The sequence below is a fragment of the Bos taurus genome, chromosome 16 (genome assembly GCF_002263795.3).
Source record: "Bos taurus isolate L1 Dominette 01449 registration number 42190680 breed Hereford chromosome 16, ARS-UCD2.0, whole genome shotgun sequence".
In the NCBI taxonomy this organism is placed as follows: Eukaryota; Metazoa; Chordata; class Mammalia; order Artiodactyla; family Bovidae; genus Bos; species Bos taurus.
In genome coordinates this window covers 60,816,405-60,834,703 of record NC_037343.1, presented here as the reverse complement: position 1 = coordinate 60,834,703, position 18,299 = coordinate 60,816,405, and the positions used below count along the sequence as shown (strand labels likewise).

Genomic DNA, 18,299 nt, shown 5'->3' with positions numbered 1-18,299 from the left:
ACAGATGAGTTACAGATGTTAAATAACAGTGCACAACTGAGTGGAGAGCCCTAAGCTGCCCCACCTGGCAGCCTGGAGAATTTTCAGTCTGCAGCCCAGAAAGAGGTAATAGAAACATGAACTGAGGAGACAAATTCAAGTTTGGGAAGGACAAGCATGCTAATATATGGATAGGTATGGAGAAGAGGGACTGGCACAGACAGTGATAGCCCTGGCGATCTGTAGAGGGACCCCGAAGTTTCTGGATGACGAGTGATCTATACATAAGGCAGGGGAAGGGGATGTTCTCTGAAACTGGTGAAACAAACAAGAAGCAACAGGCCACACAACACCCAGAGCTCACATGGAGCTGAGAAAAATTAACTGTTCCCACTAAGGCAGTGGTCATGTATGGATATGAGAGTGGGACTATAAAGAAAGCTGAGCACCAAAGAATTGATGCTTTTGAACTGTGGTGTTGGAGAAGACTCTTGAGAGCCCCCCGGACTGCAAAGAGATCCAACCAGTGCATCCTAAAGGAAATCAGTCCTGAATATTCATTGGAAGGATTGATGCTGAAGCTGAGGCTCCAATACTTTGGCAAAGAACTGACTCATTGGAAAAGACCCTGATGCTATGAAAGACTGAAGGCGGGAGGAGAAGAGGATGACAGAGGATGAGACGGTTGGATGGCATCACTGACTGGATGGACATGAGTTTGAGTAAGCTCCAGGAGTTGGTGATGGACAGGGAAGTCTGGCATGCTGCAGTCCATGGGGTTGCAGAGCCAGACATGACTGAGCAATTGAACTGAACTGACTAAGGCAGAATGGAAGGACCTCCTCTTAACACATCCAGATGACTCCTCAGAAAGGAACTACCTCAGTGGTGGAGCCAAATTAGCCCTAGACTGAAGGTTTTCTTTGGACTAGAAGTCTTAGTCTACTAAGGGTTCCATAGCAAAATAACAGACATTAGGTGGCTGCAAACAACAGAAATTCATTTCCTCACAATTCTTGAGGCTGGAAGCCCAAGATCAGGCTTCTATCTGAAAAATAAAATTGTTCCTGTTGTTTAGTTGCTCAGCCACGTCCAACTCTTTGCAACCCCACAGACTAGCCTATTCCTCTACAGGCTCCTCTGCCCATGGGATTCTCCAGGCAAGAATACAAGAGTGGATTGTCATTTCCTTCTCCAGGGGATCTTCCAGACCTAGGGATCAATCCTGTCTCCTGCACTGGCAGATAGGTTCTTTACTGCTGAGCCACAAGGGATAAAATATTGCTTGCCATATCAGTAAATAAAGGATGTTGCAGTCATCAGCAATTTGCAGCCACCCCCAACATGAATCCTAAGGGAGAAATAAGGAATGCCCACCATCTAGCAGCCATCAGAACACAGCTACACTCGACAGTACGGCCTAAGAAAACACAGAACACTGGGCCCAGATAGCTGAGGTACGTATCAAAGGAATGATTTCAGTGAGCCCAGACTCTTGAATCTTCCCCTATGCAGAAAGATCCTAACTAAATTCCATAATTTGAGCTATCTAGTTTTCTTTTATTAACAGTAGCCTTTTGTTCCAACTACCTGGTATTATTATAAAAACTCCTATATATCCTTCCAGTCCCCCACCCTGCACCTTCCTCTTCAGAACAGTTTTCTCGGCATTTATCTGAAAGGCTGTCTCCTGGGCTTGAAATACTAAGAATGTCCACTGAATAAAACATAACTCTCAGCTCTTGGGTTGTGCATTTTTTCAGTTGACACAGCACAGTTGGATCCTGGCAAGGATTCTCTTTCTGACTTGCAGATGGCTGACTTCTTGCTGTATGCTCCCACAGCCTTTCCTTGTTCTATGCACATGGAGAAGGACAGCAAGCTCTCTGGTTTCTCTTCTTACAAGGGCACTTAACCCTGTCATGAGGGTTCCACCCTCACAACTTCATCTAAACCTAATTGCTGCCCAAAGGCTCCATCTCCAAATACTAACACATTAGGGGTTAGGGCTTCAACATATAAATTTTAAGAGAACAAAATTCAATGGATAGTAAACCCTCTAACCTAACCATAACCCTCTAGGGCTCAGTAGTATCTGACTCTTTGCAACCCCAAAGACTGTAGCACACCAGGCTCCTCTGTCTGTGGAATTTTCCAGGCAAGAATACTGGAGTGGGTTGCCACTTCCTACTCTTGGGGATCTTCCTGACCTAGGGATCAAACCCACGTCTCTTGCATCTCTTGCATTGGCAGGCAGATTCTTTACCAACTGTGCCACCCAGGAAGCCCCAGTACTTGCCCTAACAAGTCTTAAAAGCAAAACTCAAAATAATCAATTGAGTCCAAGTAAATTAACTGAGTGAAGCTCAACAATGAAAAATTCATAATGTCTAGCAGCTAATCAAAGTCGCCAGCCATGCAAAGAGGTAGGAGAATATGACCACATCAAAAAGGAAAACGGGATTCCCTGGCAGTCCAGCAGTTAGGGCTCCACGCTTCCACTGCAGAGGGCATACATTCGATCCTTGGTCAGGGAACTAGGATCCCACATGCTGTAGTGCATCCAAAAAAAATGATTACATATATAAGTAAAGTATGAACAGAATAAAGAGATAAAGGATATAAAAATGATCTAAGTGGAATATGCAGAAATGAAAAATCTAAAATGAAAAATAATCTGAATGGGATTAAATGCAACAGAAGATCACTGTTATCAAAATAAATACTTTAAAGCAAAACAAAAATGTGTTAAGGAGCATATAACATATATACAATTAAAATGTATAACAGCACAAAAGATGGGAAAAGTGAAATGTAAATCTATTGTTCTAAAGTTCTTAATCTACATGAAATAGTATAATATTACACGAGGACCAACTCTGATAAATTAAAATATATGTTGAAAGCCCTAAAGCATCCACATCCACTAAAAATGTTTTTTAAAGAGTTACAACTAATAAACAAATAACAGCAATAAAATAGAATCATAAAAAATAGTTAATTGGGAACAAGGTAAGAATGTCCTCTCTCACCGGTGCTTCTCAACACTGTTTTAGGAGGAAATGGAAAGCACAGCTGACACCTGAACAACATGAATCTGAACTGCACGGATTCACTTACAGATTTGTTTCAACAGTATATAAAAGTATGGAGATTTATGAAAATTTGAATAAACTTGTAGGTGAACTGTGTAGCCCAGAAATATTCAAAAAACTTTAAAAACATATGTCATGAACGTATAAAATACATGCAGATACTGGTCTATCTGTACACAGGCATAAGATGAGTGACATTTAAGATAAAATTAACAATGTGTCCATTTTCTTACTGTTTTATAACTGTACTTTCAAAGAATTATATTAGTGTGCAATATACCTTTCCTAATTGGAGAAACTGCTCATCAGCCTATAGCTACAGATAAGTGGTTTTTTAAAAAATGTAACAATGTTCCCAAAACTGTATTATGAATGTAACTATAATGCTGTATGTCATAAAAATTTTATGACAAGTCATAGTGTTGTGTATAGGCTAGGCAACCATGAAGCAGTCATATCAAGTACTTTAGGCTATCATAAAACAATCATATTGCTGCTTCTACAATATCAATGTATGAATCACTGTACCTATAATTAACATTAATTTGTTTCACATTATCTTTTCATTTTTGACATCTAGTGTTAATAATATATATAATACATACAGTGTTTTGTATCATGTAAGACATTATTGATATAAGTACTGACAGATGATTCATCCTATACAGTGTAAACTTATGATATTGATAAATATAGTAGAGTTCTGTAAATATATTTTTTTTATGCTTTTCTTTAAAACTTTTTTCTCTAGCTTCCTGTATCATAAGTATGTGCTTAGTTGCTCAGTTGTATCCAACTCTTTGAGACCCCCTGGACTATATCCTGCCAGGTTCCTCTGTCCAGGGGATTGTTCAGGCAAGAATACTGGAGTGGGTGGCCATGCCCTCCTCCAGGGATCTTCCCAACTCAGGGATCGAACCCAGGTCTCCTGCATTGCAGGCAGATTCTTTGCCGTTGGAGCCACCAGGGAAGCCCTGTATCATAAGTATACAGTATATAATAACATTTAATATACAAAACATGTTAATCGACTGTTTATATTATCAGACTTCTGGTCAACGGTAAGCTATTAGGAGTTGTTTTGGGGGAGTCAAAAGATATATGCAGATTTTTGACTATGCAGGGGGTGGGTGCCCACAATCCCCACAGTATTCAACAAGGGTCAACTGTATAATAATTCAGAAGGAAGAAATATAACTATCTCTGCTTGAAGATGACATATTTGTCTATACAGAAACCCCGAAGAATCAACCAAAAAAAAACTAGAATGAATATGCAATGATAGCAGTGTTGCAGAATACAACATTAATAAGACAAAAGCTAATCACTTTCTTATATACCAGCAAGGAAGAAGTGGAACTCAAAAGTAAAAACACATGACCATTTAAGTCAGTGCACCCAAAATGAATATGAAATACTTTGATATAAATGAAATGAAAATACTTTGGTATAAATCCAACAAATTGTATGAAGAATAATTCAAAACTCTGATGAAAGATATCAAAGAGCTATTAATACTACTAAACAAACGGAGAAGTATTCCATGTTCATGGATAGGAAGACTTAATGTCATCAAGAGGTCAGTTCTTCCCAACTTGATCTACAGATTCAATACAACCCCAATCAAAATCCCAGCAAGCTTTTTGAGGGATATCAACAAACTGATTCTAGAATTTATATGGAGAGACAAAAGACCCAGGATAAGTAACTCAATATTGAAGGAGAAGAACAAATTTGGAGGACTGGACTTTCCTGGTGGTACAGTGGCTAAGACACCACACTCCCAATGCAGGGGGCCCAGGGTCAGTGCCTGGTTGGGGAACAACAAGACCCCACCTGCCAAAACTAAAAGTTCTTATGCCCATCTAAAGAGTTTGTATCAAAAGAATCTGCGTGCCAAAACTTAAAAAAGAAAAAGATCCCACCTGCCACAAACAGAAGACCCCGCATCCCACAAGAAGGATGGAAGATCCTGAGTGCTGCAGCTAAGACCCAGCCAAATAAAAATAAATTTTTTAAAAATTGGAGGACTGACATTATCTGACTTCAAGACTTACTATAAAGATATAGTAATCAAGATAGCTTGGTAATGGCAAAAGAATAGACCAACAGACCAATGGAACAGAACAAAGAATGCTGAAATAGATCCACAAAAATACAACCAACTCATCTTTGACAAAGAGAAAAAGCAATACAATGGAGTGAAGAGAATCTTCAACAGTGGTGTTGGAACAACTGGACAGCCACATGCAAAAAAAAACTGACTGGAGAGAGACCTTACACCTTTCACAAAAATTAACCCAATGTGGATCAGAGACCTAAGTATAAAATACAGACTGTTAAAATTCCTGCTGCTAAGTTGCTTCAGTCGGGTCCGACTCTGTGCGACCCCACAGACGGCAGCCCACCAGGCTCCCCCATCCCTGGGATTCTCCAGGCAAGAACACTGGAGTGGGTTGCCATTTCCTTCTCCAATGCATGACAGTGAAAAGTCAAAGTGAAGTTGCTCAGTCATGTCCAACTCTTAGCGACCCCATGGACTGCAGCCCACCAGGCTCCTCTGTCCAAGGGATTTTCCAGGCAAGAGTACTGGAGTGGGGTGCCATTGCTTCTCCTAGACAATAACATTAGAGAACATCAAGATGACCTTGGGTATGACAATGACTTTTTAGATACAACACCAAAGATATGATCTATTAAAAAAAATAACTGACAAGCTGGACTTCATTAAAATAAAAAGCTTCTGCTCTAAGACAGAATATAAAGACAGTGAAAAGAAAAGTCACAAACTGCAAAAAAAAAAAAAAAAAGAAATTACAAAAGATATATCTGATAAAGACTTGTCAAACAAAATATACAAAGAACCATTAAAACTCAACAATAAGAAAACAAACAACCTAATTAAAAACAGGGCAAAATATCTGAACAGACATTTCACCACAGAAGATATACAGATAGCAAAGTAAGCATATTAAAAGATGTTCAACATGATGTCATTAGAGAAATGTAAATTAAAACAACAGTGAGGTATCACCACACAGCTAGTGTATATCAGTTGTTCAGTTGTGTCCAACTCTTCGCAATCCCATGGACTGCAGGCCACCAGGCTCCTCTGTCCATGGGATTCTCCAGGGAAGAATACTGGAGTGGGTTGCCATTTCCTCCTCCAATACAGCTAGTAGAATGATCAAAATCCAAAACACTGACAACACCAAATGCTGATGGGGATGTGGAGCAACAGGAACTCTCACACTGGTGGGAATGCAAGATGATACAGCCACTTTGGAAGACAGTTTGGCAGTTCCTTGTAAAACTAAACTAAACTCTCATCATATAATCAAGCCATCAGGCTCTTTGGTATTAACTCAAAGGAGCTGAAAATTTATGTCTACACACAAAACTGCACACATACTGTTTACAGCAGCTTTATTCATAACCAAAACCTGAAAGCAAACCAGATGTCCTTCGGGAGGTAAATGGATAAACTGCAATATATGCACACGATGGACTATTACTCAGCACTAAAGTGAAATGAGCTAAGAGGCCATGAAAACACACGGAGAAACTTTAAATGCATATCATTAAACGAAAGAAAGCAATATAAAAAGGCAACATACTGTATGATTCCAACTATATTACATTCTGGAAAAGGCGGGACTATAGAAACAGTAAAAAGATTAGTGGTTGCTATGGGCTAGAAAGGAGGAAGAGAAGAGCTGATAGAGCACAGAGAATGTGAGGGGCAGTAGAACTATATAGTGTGATATTACAATGATAGATATATGTCATTACACATTTGTCAAAATCCACAGAATTTACAGTATCAGGAGTGAACCCTAATGTAAACTATAGACTTTGGGTGAGTATTATGTGTCAGTAAGGTTCAACTGTAACAAAGGTATCACTCTGCTGCAGGATGCTCATGGTATAGTGAGAGACGCCACCTGAACATAGGGGCAGTGAAAATATGGAGACTCCATATGCAGAGACATTACTTTGCCAACAAAGGTTCGTCTAGTCAAGGCTACGGTTTTTCCTGTGGTCGTGTATGGATGTGAGAGTTGGACTGTGAAGAAGGCTGAGCGCCGAAGAATTGATACTTTTGAACTGTGGTGTTGGAGAAGACTCTTCAGAGTCCCTTGGACTGAAAGGAGATCCAACCAGTCCATTCTGAAGGAGATCAGCCCTGGGATTTCTTTGGAAGGAATGATGCTAAAGCTGAAACTCCAGTCCTTTGGCCACCTCATGTGAAGAGTTGACTCATTCATTGGAAAAGACTCTGATGCTGGGAGGGATTGGGGGCAGGAGGAGAAGGGGACGACAGAGGATGAAATAGCTGGATGGCATCACTGACTCGATGGACGTGAGTCTGAGTGAACTCCAGGAGTTGGTGATGGACAGGGAGGCCTGGCGTGCTGTGATTCATGGGGTCGCAAAGAGTCGGACACGACTGAGTGACTGATCTGATCTGATGTATTTTCTGCTCAAGTTTGCTGAGAACTTAAAACTGCTCTATAATTTTTACTTTTAAAAATTAATCCAGAAGAAAGAATAGGGAAAAACCTGCAAAAATCAGATTTAAAACACAAAAATCAGATTTAAATCACTAAATATACATGGTATAAATATGCCCATTAAATTACAGAGACTGACAGAGTAAATAATAAAGCAAGATAACCATACACTGTCTTAAGGAAACACATTTGAAATATAAAAGAAGTATGTTAAAAAATAAAAGTATATAAAAATATACAGTGTTAACATCTAAAGAATGCTAGCATCACCATGGCAATATAAAACAAAGTAAACTTCAAAACAAGGAATATTATGAACAATAAAAAGGGGTGTTTCATAATGATAAATAGGGCAATTCATCAGGACACATATAAATCCTAAATATTGGACTGACTAAAATAGTTCATTCAAGTTGTTCCATAAGATGCTATGGAACAAACTTTTTGGCCAGCTCAATATATATGCACCTAACAGATTTATATCTAAGGCTAAAAAGTAAAATAAACAAATCCACAACTATATTTAAATATTTCAACACTGATCCTGCAGCAATTAAAGGAAAAACTAGGAAAACATCAGCAAAAATAAAGAATTCCTCAATGGTGCTATAACCAACTTTACTGACATTTATAGAACACTCTACCCAAATATATTAGGTCAGTGCAAAATTAACTGCAGTTTTCCATTGTTGAACTTTGCTATTTGATATTGGAATATATTTTTAAATACATCATCTTAATGTATACATTGCTTTATGTTTTTTTGCTAATGACTTATTATTTGCTGTGTATCCTACAATTCAACTCAATTCTTACACTGGAGATAGCATTCAGATTCCATGGCCAAGTTCTGCAAGACTGAACACCCATGGCATCCTCTGACTTTAGATGACAATTCCAAGTCCAGGCTGCCACCTGAGCAGTGGCTATAAACAAGGTTTCCATAACCCTCTCCTTGGGTTCAATTTAATTTGCTATAATGGATCACAGAACTCAGAGAAACATTTCAATTACTAGATTACTGGTTTATTATAAAAAGATATTAGAGAAAGAAATGACAACCCATTCCAGTATTCCTGCCTGGAGAATCCCATGGACAGAGGAGCCAAGTGGGCTACAGTCCATGGACGTCACAGGGAAGTTGGACACGAGTTAGCAACTAAACAATGACAACAATAAAAGGGCAGAACTCCACACCACACACAAAAAGTAACTCAAGGTGAATTAAAAATCTGAACGTAAGACCAGAAACCATAAAAATCCTGGAAGAAAACTTAGATAAGCTCCTGTCCTCAGTCTTAGAAATGACTTTTTGGATTTGACACTGAAAGGAAAGGCAGCAAAAGCAAAAACAAGGAGGACTACAATCAAACTAAAAACCTATGGCACAAAAAAGAGTATCAAAAAATGAATGAGAGAAAATATTTGCAAATCTTATATTTGATAAGGTATTAATGCCCAAAATATATAAAAGAACTTCCACAACTCACCATCAAAGAAAAAAACAATCCTAAAAACTTCAACTGAAAAAATAAGCAGAGGATCTGAATAGACATTCCCCCCTACTCCCGCCCCAAATGTACAGACAACCAACAAGTAAATGAAAAGGGGCTGCTTGATACAAACAATCATCTTCCCTGGTGGCTCAGATGGTAAAGAATCTGCCTGCAATGCAGGAGACCTGGGTTCGATCCCTGGGTTGGGAAGATCCCTTGGAGAAGGGAATGGCTACCCACTCCAGTATTCTCAACTGGAGAATTCCATGGACAGAGGAGCCTAGCAGGCTACAGTCCACAGGGTCGCAGAGCTGGATACTGAGGGACTAACACAGGGAATGCAAACCAAACCACAATGAAATATCACCTAACACCTGGTAGAATGACTATTATTAAAAAGACTAGAAATAACAAGTACTGATGAAGATGTAGAGAAAAAGTAATCCTTGTGCACTGTTGGTGGGAATGTAAATTGGTGCAGATACCATACAAAATGGTATAAAGAAGCACCATATCATCCAGCAACCTCTGGGTATTTATCTGAAGGAAACAAAAATACCAACTCAAAAAGATATCTGCACACCCATGTTATCTGCAGCATTTACACAAACAATTTAAGTGTTCATTGATAGACATAAAGAAGTTGTGGAATATGTGTATTAGCCATAAAGCAAGGAGGAAATCCCACAATTTGTAATAACAATGAATGAATCTTGAGGGCATTATGCTAAGTAAAACAAGTCAGACACATATTGCACAATCTTACTTACATGTTAAATCTGTTCAACAAAAACAATAAAGAAAACCAAACTCACAGAAACAGGATAGATGGGTGGTTGCCAGAGGCAGCATGCAGGGGGTGGGCAAAAGAGGTAAAGGTGCTCAAAAAGTACAAACTTCCAGTTATAAACTAATTAGTCTTGGGGATGTAATGTACAGCATGGTATTTCTTTTATATATAAATATATATACACACATAGGTATTAACTGTATATTAATAATACTGCATTCTATAATTAAAAGTTGCTGAGAGTAAATCTTAAAAAGTCCTCACCACAAGAAAAAAAATTTTAACTCTGTGTGGTGATGGATATTTACTACACTTATTGTGATCATTTCACAATACATACATATATCTAATCCTGTTTTAATCCTATTGTATGAAGCTAATATAATGTTATACATCAATTATATGTTTTGTTAATGAATGAAAAATAAATAAAAAGATATAACTCAAGAAAAAGTCAAATGGAAGAGATACAGAGGGCAAGGTATGTGAGGAGGAGTGCAGAATTTTCACGCCTTTTCCTAGCATGCCACTCTCCCCAAATCTCTATATGTTCACCAACCCAAAAGCTTTACAAACCCTCTGGGGTTTTCATGGAGTTATCGTTACATCAGCATGACTGATTAACCATTGGCTATGAATGAAATTAATTTCCAACTGTTCTATGCTCCTAGGAGGTTTAGAGCCGGACTGAAGCGTTCTAACCTTCCAATTACATAGTTGACTCCATTAGGTTGCTAATGGAGTCAGGTTGAACCTAACTAAGAATTAGCAATTCTTAGGTGCTTTCCAAAAGTCACCTCATTAAAATAACAAAGCCACCTTTATTGCTCTCTTTACTTAGGAATTTCCAAAGGTTTTAGGAGATCTGTGCCAGAAAAGGATGAAGACCAAATATACATTTCTTATAAAATCAGTGTCTTCCAACTCAATACAAAGAAAATTTGATTTTTAAGAATGAGCAAAAGATAGGAAGAGACACTTCCAAGAAGATATACAAATGGTGTGTTCATGTATGCTCAGTTACTTCAATTGTGTCCAACTCTCTGCAACTCCATTGACTGTAGTTGGTGAGGCTCCTTTATCCATGGGATTTTCCCAGCAAAAAGACTGAAGTGGGTTGCCTTGCCCTCCTCCAGGGGATCTTCCCAACCCTGGAATTGAATCCATGTCTTCTGCATCTTCTGCACTGCAGGTGGATTCTTTACCCCTGAGCCACTGGGCAAATATACCCAATATTATTCATCACTAGAGAAACTTCCGTTAAAGCCATAATGAGATACTACCATGCTGCTGCTGCTGCTAAGTCACTTCAGTCATGTCCGACTCTGTGCGACCCCATAGACGACAGCCCACCAGGCTCCCCCGTCCCTGGGATTCTCCAGGCAAGAACACTGGAGTGGGTTGCCATTTCCTCCTCCAATACATGAAAGTGAAAAGTGAAAGTGAAGTCGCTCAGTCATGTCCGACTCTTAGCAACCCCATGGACTGCAGCCTACCAGGCCCCTCCATCCATGGGATTTTCCAGGCAAGAGTACTGGAGATACTACCATACACCCACTTAAATGGCTACTGTTTTTTAAATTGGTAATACCAAATGTTAACAGAGATGCAAGTGGAACTCTTATACATAGCTCACAAAGTAAAACTGTACAGCCACTTTGGAAAGAGTTTGGTAATTTCTTAGAAGTTAAACTTACTGTTTGACCAACAATCTAACTTTTAGGTACTGACCCAAGACAAATGAAGTCAATGTTCACACAAAGTATAAGCAAATGTTCATAGCAGCTTTATTCATAATACCTCAAACAGCAAACAACCCAAATATCTAATGATGAATGGAAAATAAATTGAGATTTATCAATACAGAGAAACAATACTCAATAAGAAAAAGGAACAAACTACTGATACATATTGGATGAATCTCAAAAGCATCCTGTTAAAGAAACTAGACACGAAAAGTTAAGCATTATTTAATTCCATTCATATGAAACTCTTGGAAAGTCAAAATTATAGTAAGTATTGGTTGTCTGTAGCTGTAGTTGGGGAAAGAGATCAACTACAAAGTGGCATGAAGGAATTCTGTGGGGAAGACTGAAATGCTGTTTCTTGACTTTGATGGCAATTACACATCTAGATACATATGTTAAAACTCAAGCTGTACATTTTCAATGGATAGATTTTACTATATGTAAATTAAGTTACTAAAGCTAATTTTTTAAAGTTATAGAAAAAAGGACTTTTTATTATTTATTATTTTTTTATTGGGGTATAGCAAATTAACAATGTTGTGATAGTTTCCGGTGAACTGTGAAGGACTCAGTTATACACATTACATGTATCCATTGTCCCCCAAACTCCCCTTCCATCCAGGCTGCCACATAACATTAAAATAGTTTCATGTGCTATGCAGTGGACCTTGTTGGCGATCTATTTTCAATATAGCAGTGTGTACATGCCCATTCCAAATTCCCTAAGTATCCTTTACCCCATTCTCCCCTCCTGGCAACCATAAGCTCAGTCTGTGAGTCTGTTTCTGTTCTGTAATAAGTTCATTTGTATCATTTCTTTTTAGATTCCACATATAAGGGATGTCATACAATACTTCTCTGACTTACTTTACTCAATATGACACTCTCTATATCCATACATGTTGCTGCAAATGGCATTATTTCATTCTTTCTAATGGCTGAGTGTCATTCCATTGTATACATGACAAAAATTCAGCACCCATTTATAGTAGAAACTTTTCAGAAAGTAGGCAAAGAGGGAACATACCTCAACATAATACAGGCCATATATGACAAACCTACAGTTAGCATTATAGTTAATGGTGAAAAGCTGAAAGCATCCCCTCTAAGATCAGGAACAAGACCAGGATGTCAACTCTTACCACTTTTAGTCAACATAGTTTTGGAAGTCCTAGTTACAGCAATCAGAGAAGAAAAAGAAGTAAAGGGAATCCAAACTGGGGAAGAAGAAGTTAAATGGTCACTGTTTGCAGATGACATGATACTACACATAGAAGATACTAAAGATCTACCAGAAAACTACTAGAACTCATCAATGAATTTGGTAAAGTTGCAGGTTACAAAATTAATACACAGAAATCTATTGCATTTCTATATACTAACAACAAAAGATCACAAAGAGAAATTCAAGAAACAATTCCATTGACCACTGCATGAAAAAGAGTAAAATACCTAGGAATAAACCTACCTAAGGAGACAAAAGATCTGTACTCCAAAAACTATTAAGATACTGATGAAAGAAATAAAAGATGATACACACAAGTGGAAAGATACACCACATTCATGGATTGCAAGAATCAATATTGTCAAAATGACTGTAATGCCCAAGGCAAGCTACAGATTCAATGTAATCCCTATCAAATTACTAATGGCATTTTCCACAGAACAAGAACCAAAAACAATCTCAAAATGTATATGGAGACACAAAAGACCCCCAAATAGCCAAAGCAATCTTGAGAAAGAAAAATGTAGCTGGAAGAATCAGGCTCCCTGACTTCAGGCTATACTACAAAGCTACAGTCATCAAAATAGTATGATACTGGCACAAAAATATTAATAGAAATATAGCTCAATGGAACAGGATAGAAAACCCAGAAATAAGCCCATTCAACTGTGGTTAATTAATCTATGACAAAAGAGGCAAGACTATACAATGCTGGAAAGACAGTCTCTTCAATAAATGGTGCTAGGAAAACTTTACATGTAAAAGTTACATGTAGAAATAAGGCACTTTTATGTCTTTAATTTCCATGACCTTATTTTGAGCTCTACTTGTTCATCTTGCAAACTTAACTGGGTTTTTGCTGGTTCTAGTCTAATAGTTTTTACTCAAAGTCCTTCAGCATTACAGTCACATTACCAGGACTGCAGTGTCAGGGCCAACATTCAGGTGAAGATACTCATGAGGTAAGTTGCAAATATGCTTCTATAACTTTGATGAGAAGATGGAACTAGAGATACAGATTTGGGAATCATCTGCAGAAAATAGTAGAAACCAAGGAGTTGATAAAATTGTACTCTTTTCTCACTGCCAGGTCTCACTTCTTACTAAACCACAAAGCCACAGAAAATGCTTAAGTTAAATCTGAAATAAGTGAATGACTTGAATTTCAAAAGGGCAATTTTTCCATGAGAGTTAAGTAATAACCACTAAATTTACAGACAGTTTTGGTGTATTTACAGCTCCAAACTCAGACATCTTACCTGGTTTAATTTTTCACTGTGATTCAGCCTTGAAGTCTCCATTACATTTGATCTAGAATTCCTTTCCATGCCCAGTATTTGCTTTGGTGGTTCCATGTTTGAAGTGGGTTGTGAAAAGCATGCCTTTGCTACTGGGAAGCCTATGGGATATGACCCTTGTTGCTTCATTCTAAAAGGCTGGGTGAAAATCTTACCTTTTGCGAATAAAAGAAGAGGAGAGAAAAATTATCACTACCAATTTCTAGTTTATTTTCTAGTGGCTATATGTAGAGGTTAGGCCCTTAGAACTAAAAAGTCAGCTTGCATTTTCATAGTATGCCAATAAACTTTACATACAATGGAAATGATTAGTCATCTACAGAACAAAACCGAAAGATAATAAGGTGTTACTGAAAGATTGGGGGTTTCTAAAACTCTACTTAAGGACACCTGAAAATCATTACAGAGGCAAGACTCAATAGGTAAAAATCAAAAAAGCTGTATTTTGTTTAGGAGACCATTAAGTCTTCAAATAAAGAATCTGCTTGAATTATGCTTTTCAAACTGGATAACCATCTAGTGGTTATGAGGGGAGAGGTGGAGAATGAAAAGCTACAGAATAAAGGATGTTATCCTAGAGTTTAGATTCTTTTCTTCAAGATTAGTAGGTAGGGAAACACCACAGGAGAAAGGTATATTGTTAAAAAACATGAAAGATAACTGAACCCCAGCAAGGCCTAGCTCTTTCTTTACCCTAAAATCAAGCTGACAAGAGAAAAAAATTACTTCCAAGATATCCTGATGAGGAATAATGGACTATGGGTGGAGAAAATCAACAATTCATTCACTGGGAAGGAATATCCACCCTCTACAATTCATTAAATTGTCAAACTGCTTTATACAACTCAAATTCATATAAGTTGAATAGCATGAGTTACTCTCCCAAAGTTTAAGCACCTCACGAATACTGACACAGGGAGTTCCCAGGTGGCCTAGTGGTTAGGATTCAGCACTTTTCACAGTTGTGGTCTGGGTTCCATCCCTGGTCATGGAACAGAGATCCCACAAGTGGCATGGGACAGCCAAAAAATTTTTAAAAAAAGAATACTGATGCCGTTGAGGTTTAGATACAAAGCACTCAGTGGCCCCCATAGTCTTCCTTGACTAGAACCTGTAAACCCCCTACCATATCCTTGTCAAATTACACTTCCCATCACAATTTAAATATTGGTTTTATAAATTCATGATAGTCTCATGATTTTTATATATTAATCTAAAAACACAGATTTTGAGAAAAAGAAAAATCACTGAAATGGGCATAGAGTTCCCCGAATAGGCAGTGAGTGAATGGATTCTATACTGTCAAGGGTCTAGAGAGACATTATATCAATAATCATATTAGTCTTCTGAGCCTTTAAGAGAGACAGTAATTGGGTACGCAAAGCACTGAATGAGCAGTAATAAGAGTTCAGTACCTAACTTTAGCTGTACCACTTTTCTAGCCATGAAATTTCTGAAAAGTCATTCAACTTTCTTGAGTTTTAGCTTTCTGATCTGTAAGACAGTTACTCACCCAACCTGTCTATAGTATGAGAATCCAAGGTAAAATGCTATACAAATACGGTGGTTATCATTACACTACATAAATTAATACAAATGCCTGCTAGGGTATCAAAGATTCAGTGATAGCCAAGATCAGATAGCAAATGCCACAGATCAGTATTATTTTTTTAAACTTTTAATTTTCTATACTATATCTTCTTTACCTGAACACACATAACTGATGTTCATTTACAGCACTCCAGAGAGAGCTGATCTTATGTTTTCGTAATAGTAGCCAGGCAGTTTACAGATCTTGTCTCATTTAATCCTCAGTATGACTCCAAGAGCCAAGTATAATTATTCCTATTATAGAGATGAGGGGACTAAAGGCTTAGCCATTTTAAGTAACTCGCCTGAGATAACACGGCTATCAAGTGGTAGAGCCACGATTCAACTTCAACAAACTAATGGAGCTTAGCCATTGCATGTATACATATATACACATATGTACAACAGCTCCAAAATTTGCTGATCTGCAGTATGGTTACTTGTGCTAATGTGCTTACCTGCAGGCCATCCTCTCTGCTTTTCCTCTGATACACTCTTCTTCAGCGTCAACAAAGAACCTGCTCTGGTCTGCTCCACAGAAATAACATCTGAAGCAGCATTCAGCACTTCGAACATAGAGAGGAAGCCATACTGCACATACTGGAATGATCGTCCAAATCGATTGGCAAATGCATTTTCAAAATCAGAAAGGAGAACAGGAGATAACGCCAAGAGATCTTTCAACTCACTCTTCACAACAGCTGGAAGAATAGGGGGCACCCTTCCTCGGTAAGGTACTCGCCGGCGAGAGCTGGGACCAGAGCAAACACTGGCCCTTCCCTTCTGCATAGAGTTTCGAACCTTATGGTTGCTCTTCTGTTTTGCAACTAAATTTGCTATTCCTTTGGTGGACTCATCTGGGATGGCTAAGGAGGTGTGAAGAAAAAAAAAAAAAAAGAAATCATATTTAGGTGAAAACTGACTCCCTTCTTCATTCTTTGCACCTGTGGTTATATAATTTTTTGCTCTCCAAGGAGCTTTGTATCTAGGTGGCACGATAAACATGAATCCCTGGTTACTCCACTTCTTGCATTTTAGACAACAGCTTGTTAGCTTCTCTACTGGAGGACGGAGAACAGTGGAACCCAACTGGTTAACACTGCTACTAATTAACTCCTGAAAGATCTGAAACTCTAGAGATGAACAATAAACTTCCCTACAATGATGTTTTTGTGCTTCATGAAATTTAAAACAAGATTCCATAATTAAAAAGTCCCCTTGTTTAAGTTTCTCCTGACATAAGATGTTAAAACATGAAATCATACGCAAAACGTAGTTTTTGTGAAAGCACAGCATTCTGGGGAGGGTTTCCTGATTGTGTTAAAGATCTAACTCTGCCCACAACCTCAAAGGTGCCTATGATCTCTCTTCTCCCTCAAGAAAGTAAAATCCCCTGCCTGGAATGCACGATACTTGCAGAGCTAGAGCAATTCTTTACCAAGTGATTATTATTACAAAGTTCATAGACCTCCAAATCTTAAACCTACCTTTCAGTATTACAGTACCATCCCCACAGGGGCAGACACTGACAACATCAGGCATATCCAACACCAGCTCCATTGTGGACCGATACCCAAGGATTCGGAGCGGTAAATGGTTGCCAACCATCAAAAGGTACTCCTTTTCCAACTGCTGTGGGGTCAAACCATCTTTGGTGGAAATGAGAAGTGACCTTATTTCCTTCCTCAGGCATTCCTGTATACGCTCTTGTTCAGACATTGCACCTACAAGATTTAAGACAGAATCATTGCTCATGAAGAAAAGCAGGCAAACCCAAGAGGAAAAATAATAATAAAAAGTTTAAAATGGCCCAAAGTGGAATATAAACAACCGAGATGCGGCTTTTAAAGGTAAACGAGGCAGAAACAATACCACGAGGGTGCTCTGAAACTTGGGTTTGGGAAAGCTCCTATATAATCCAAAGTCTAAATCCCAATCTGTGATGATTAACCCAAGTGTGCCTCAAGAAATCCCTGCCGCGACCTAACGTGTGAAAAGTTTAAGTTCCTGGCTCGTTTTTTTGGTGAAGCCTTAACTCTGCTTGTCCCGGATCTCACTCTACACTGTAGGCTTCGTATCAGAGACTCTCTCGCCCACTCTTCCGGAACCAGGACTGGGAAGGAGGCAAACGCAGCACGCCTTCCTCCGCAGCGCGAGCACTGGGCTCCGCGGAATCACGCTCAGACGGCAAACTTTCTCCAGAGCCCAAACCTACGGAGAGGCTCCCCGCGTTGTCTTCCAAGTCAACCACCTTGTCGTTGCCCGCCCTCTCCCAACTGTGCTCGGCTTGGGCGCGGGGTGTTGACCCCTCCCAACCCTACCTCCCAAAGTCCCTCAAGGGGACTGCCCACGGCCCTGGGTAAAAGAGGTAGTGGGGCGGGAAGCAGGCGGAGCACCCTTCAGCTGCCCGACCCTGCCCGGCCGCCCCTCACCCTGGCGCTGCCGCTGCCGCTGCCGTTGCGGGCCTGGCAACGTCAAAGGTGCACACGAACTACCAGCCACAGACCCGCAGCTGTGAGGCGGCCTGCGCGCCTGCGCACTAGTGCCTGAGGGCCCGCGAGGTG

The 18,299-nt window shown here is 39.1% G+C and overlaps 1 protein-coding gene across 3 annotated transcripts in view; it reads right to left on the bottom strand.

The window, feature by feature from the left end:
- The window catches only part of TDRD5 (tudor domain containing 5), an 86,388-nt gene that overhangs the window by 60,357 nt on the left and 7,732 nt on the right, over nucleotides 1–18,299 (bottom strand). The window contains exons 1-4 of one of the 3 annotated variants that reach the window (XM_003587085.6): nucleotides 18,168–18,279; nucleotides 17,223–17,459; nucleotides 16,194–16,601; nucleotides 14,107–14,300 (exon numbers count right to left, since the gene is read on the bottom strand). In XM_003587085.6, the coding sequence (XP_003587133.2) occupies nucleotides 14,107–14,300; nucleotides 16,194–16,601; nucleotides 17,223–17,454 (834 nt within the window). In that variant the 5' untranslated portion in view covers nucleotides 17,455–17,459; nucleotides 18,168–18,279. Of the gene's footprint in view, nucleotides 1–14,106; nucleotides 14,301–16,193; nucleotides 16,602–17,222; nucleotides 17,460–18,056; nucleotides 18,078–18,167; nucleotides 18,280–18,299 lie in introns of those variants that run through there. The other 2 variants (XM_059875814.1, XM_024976874.2) reach the window with 2 other exon arrangements.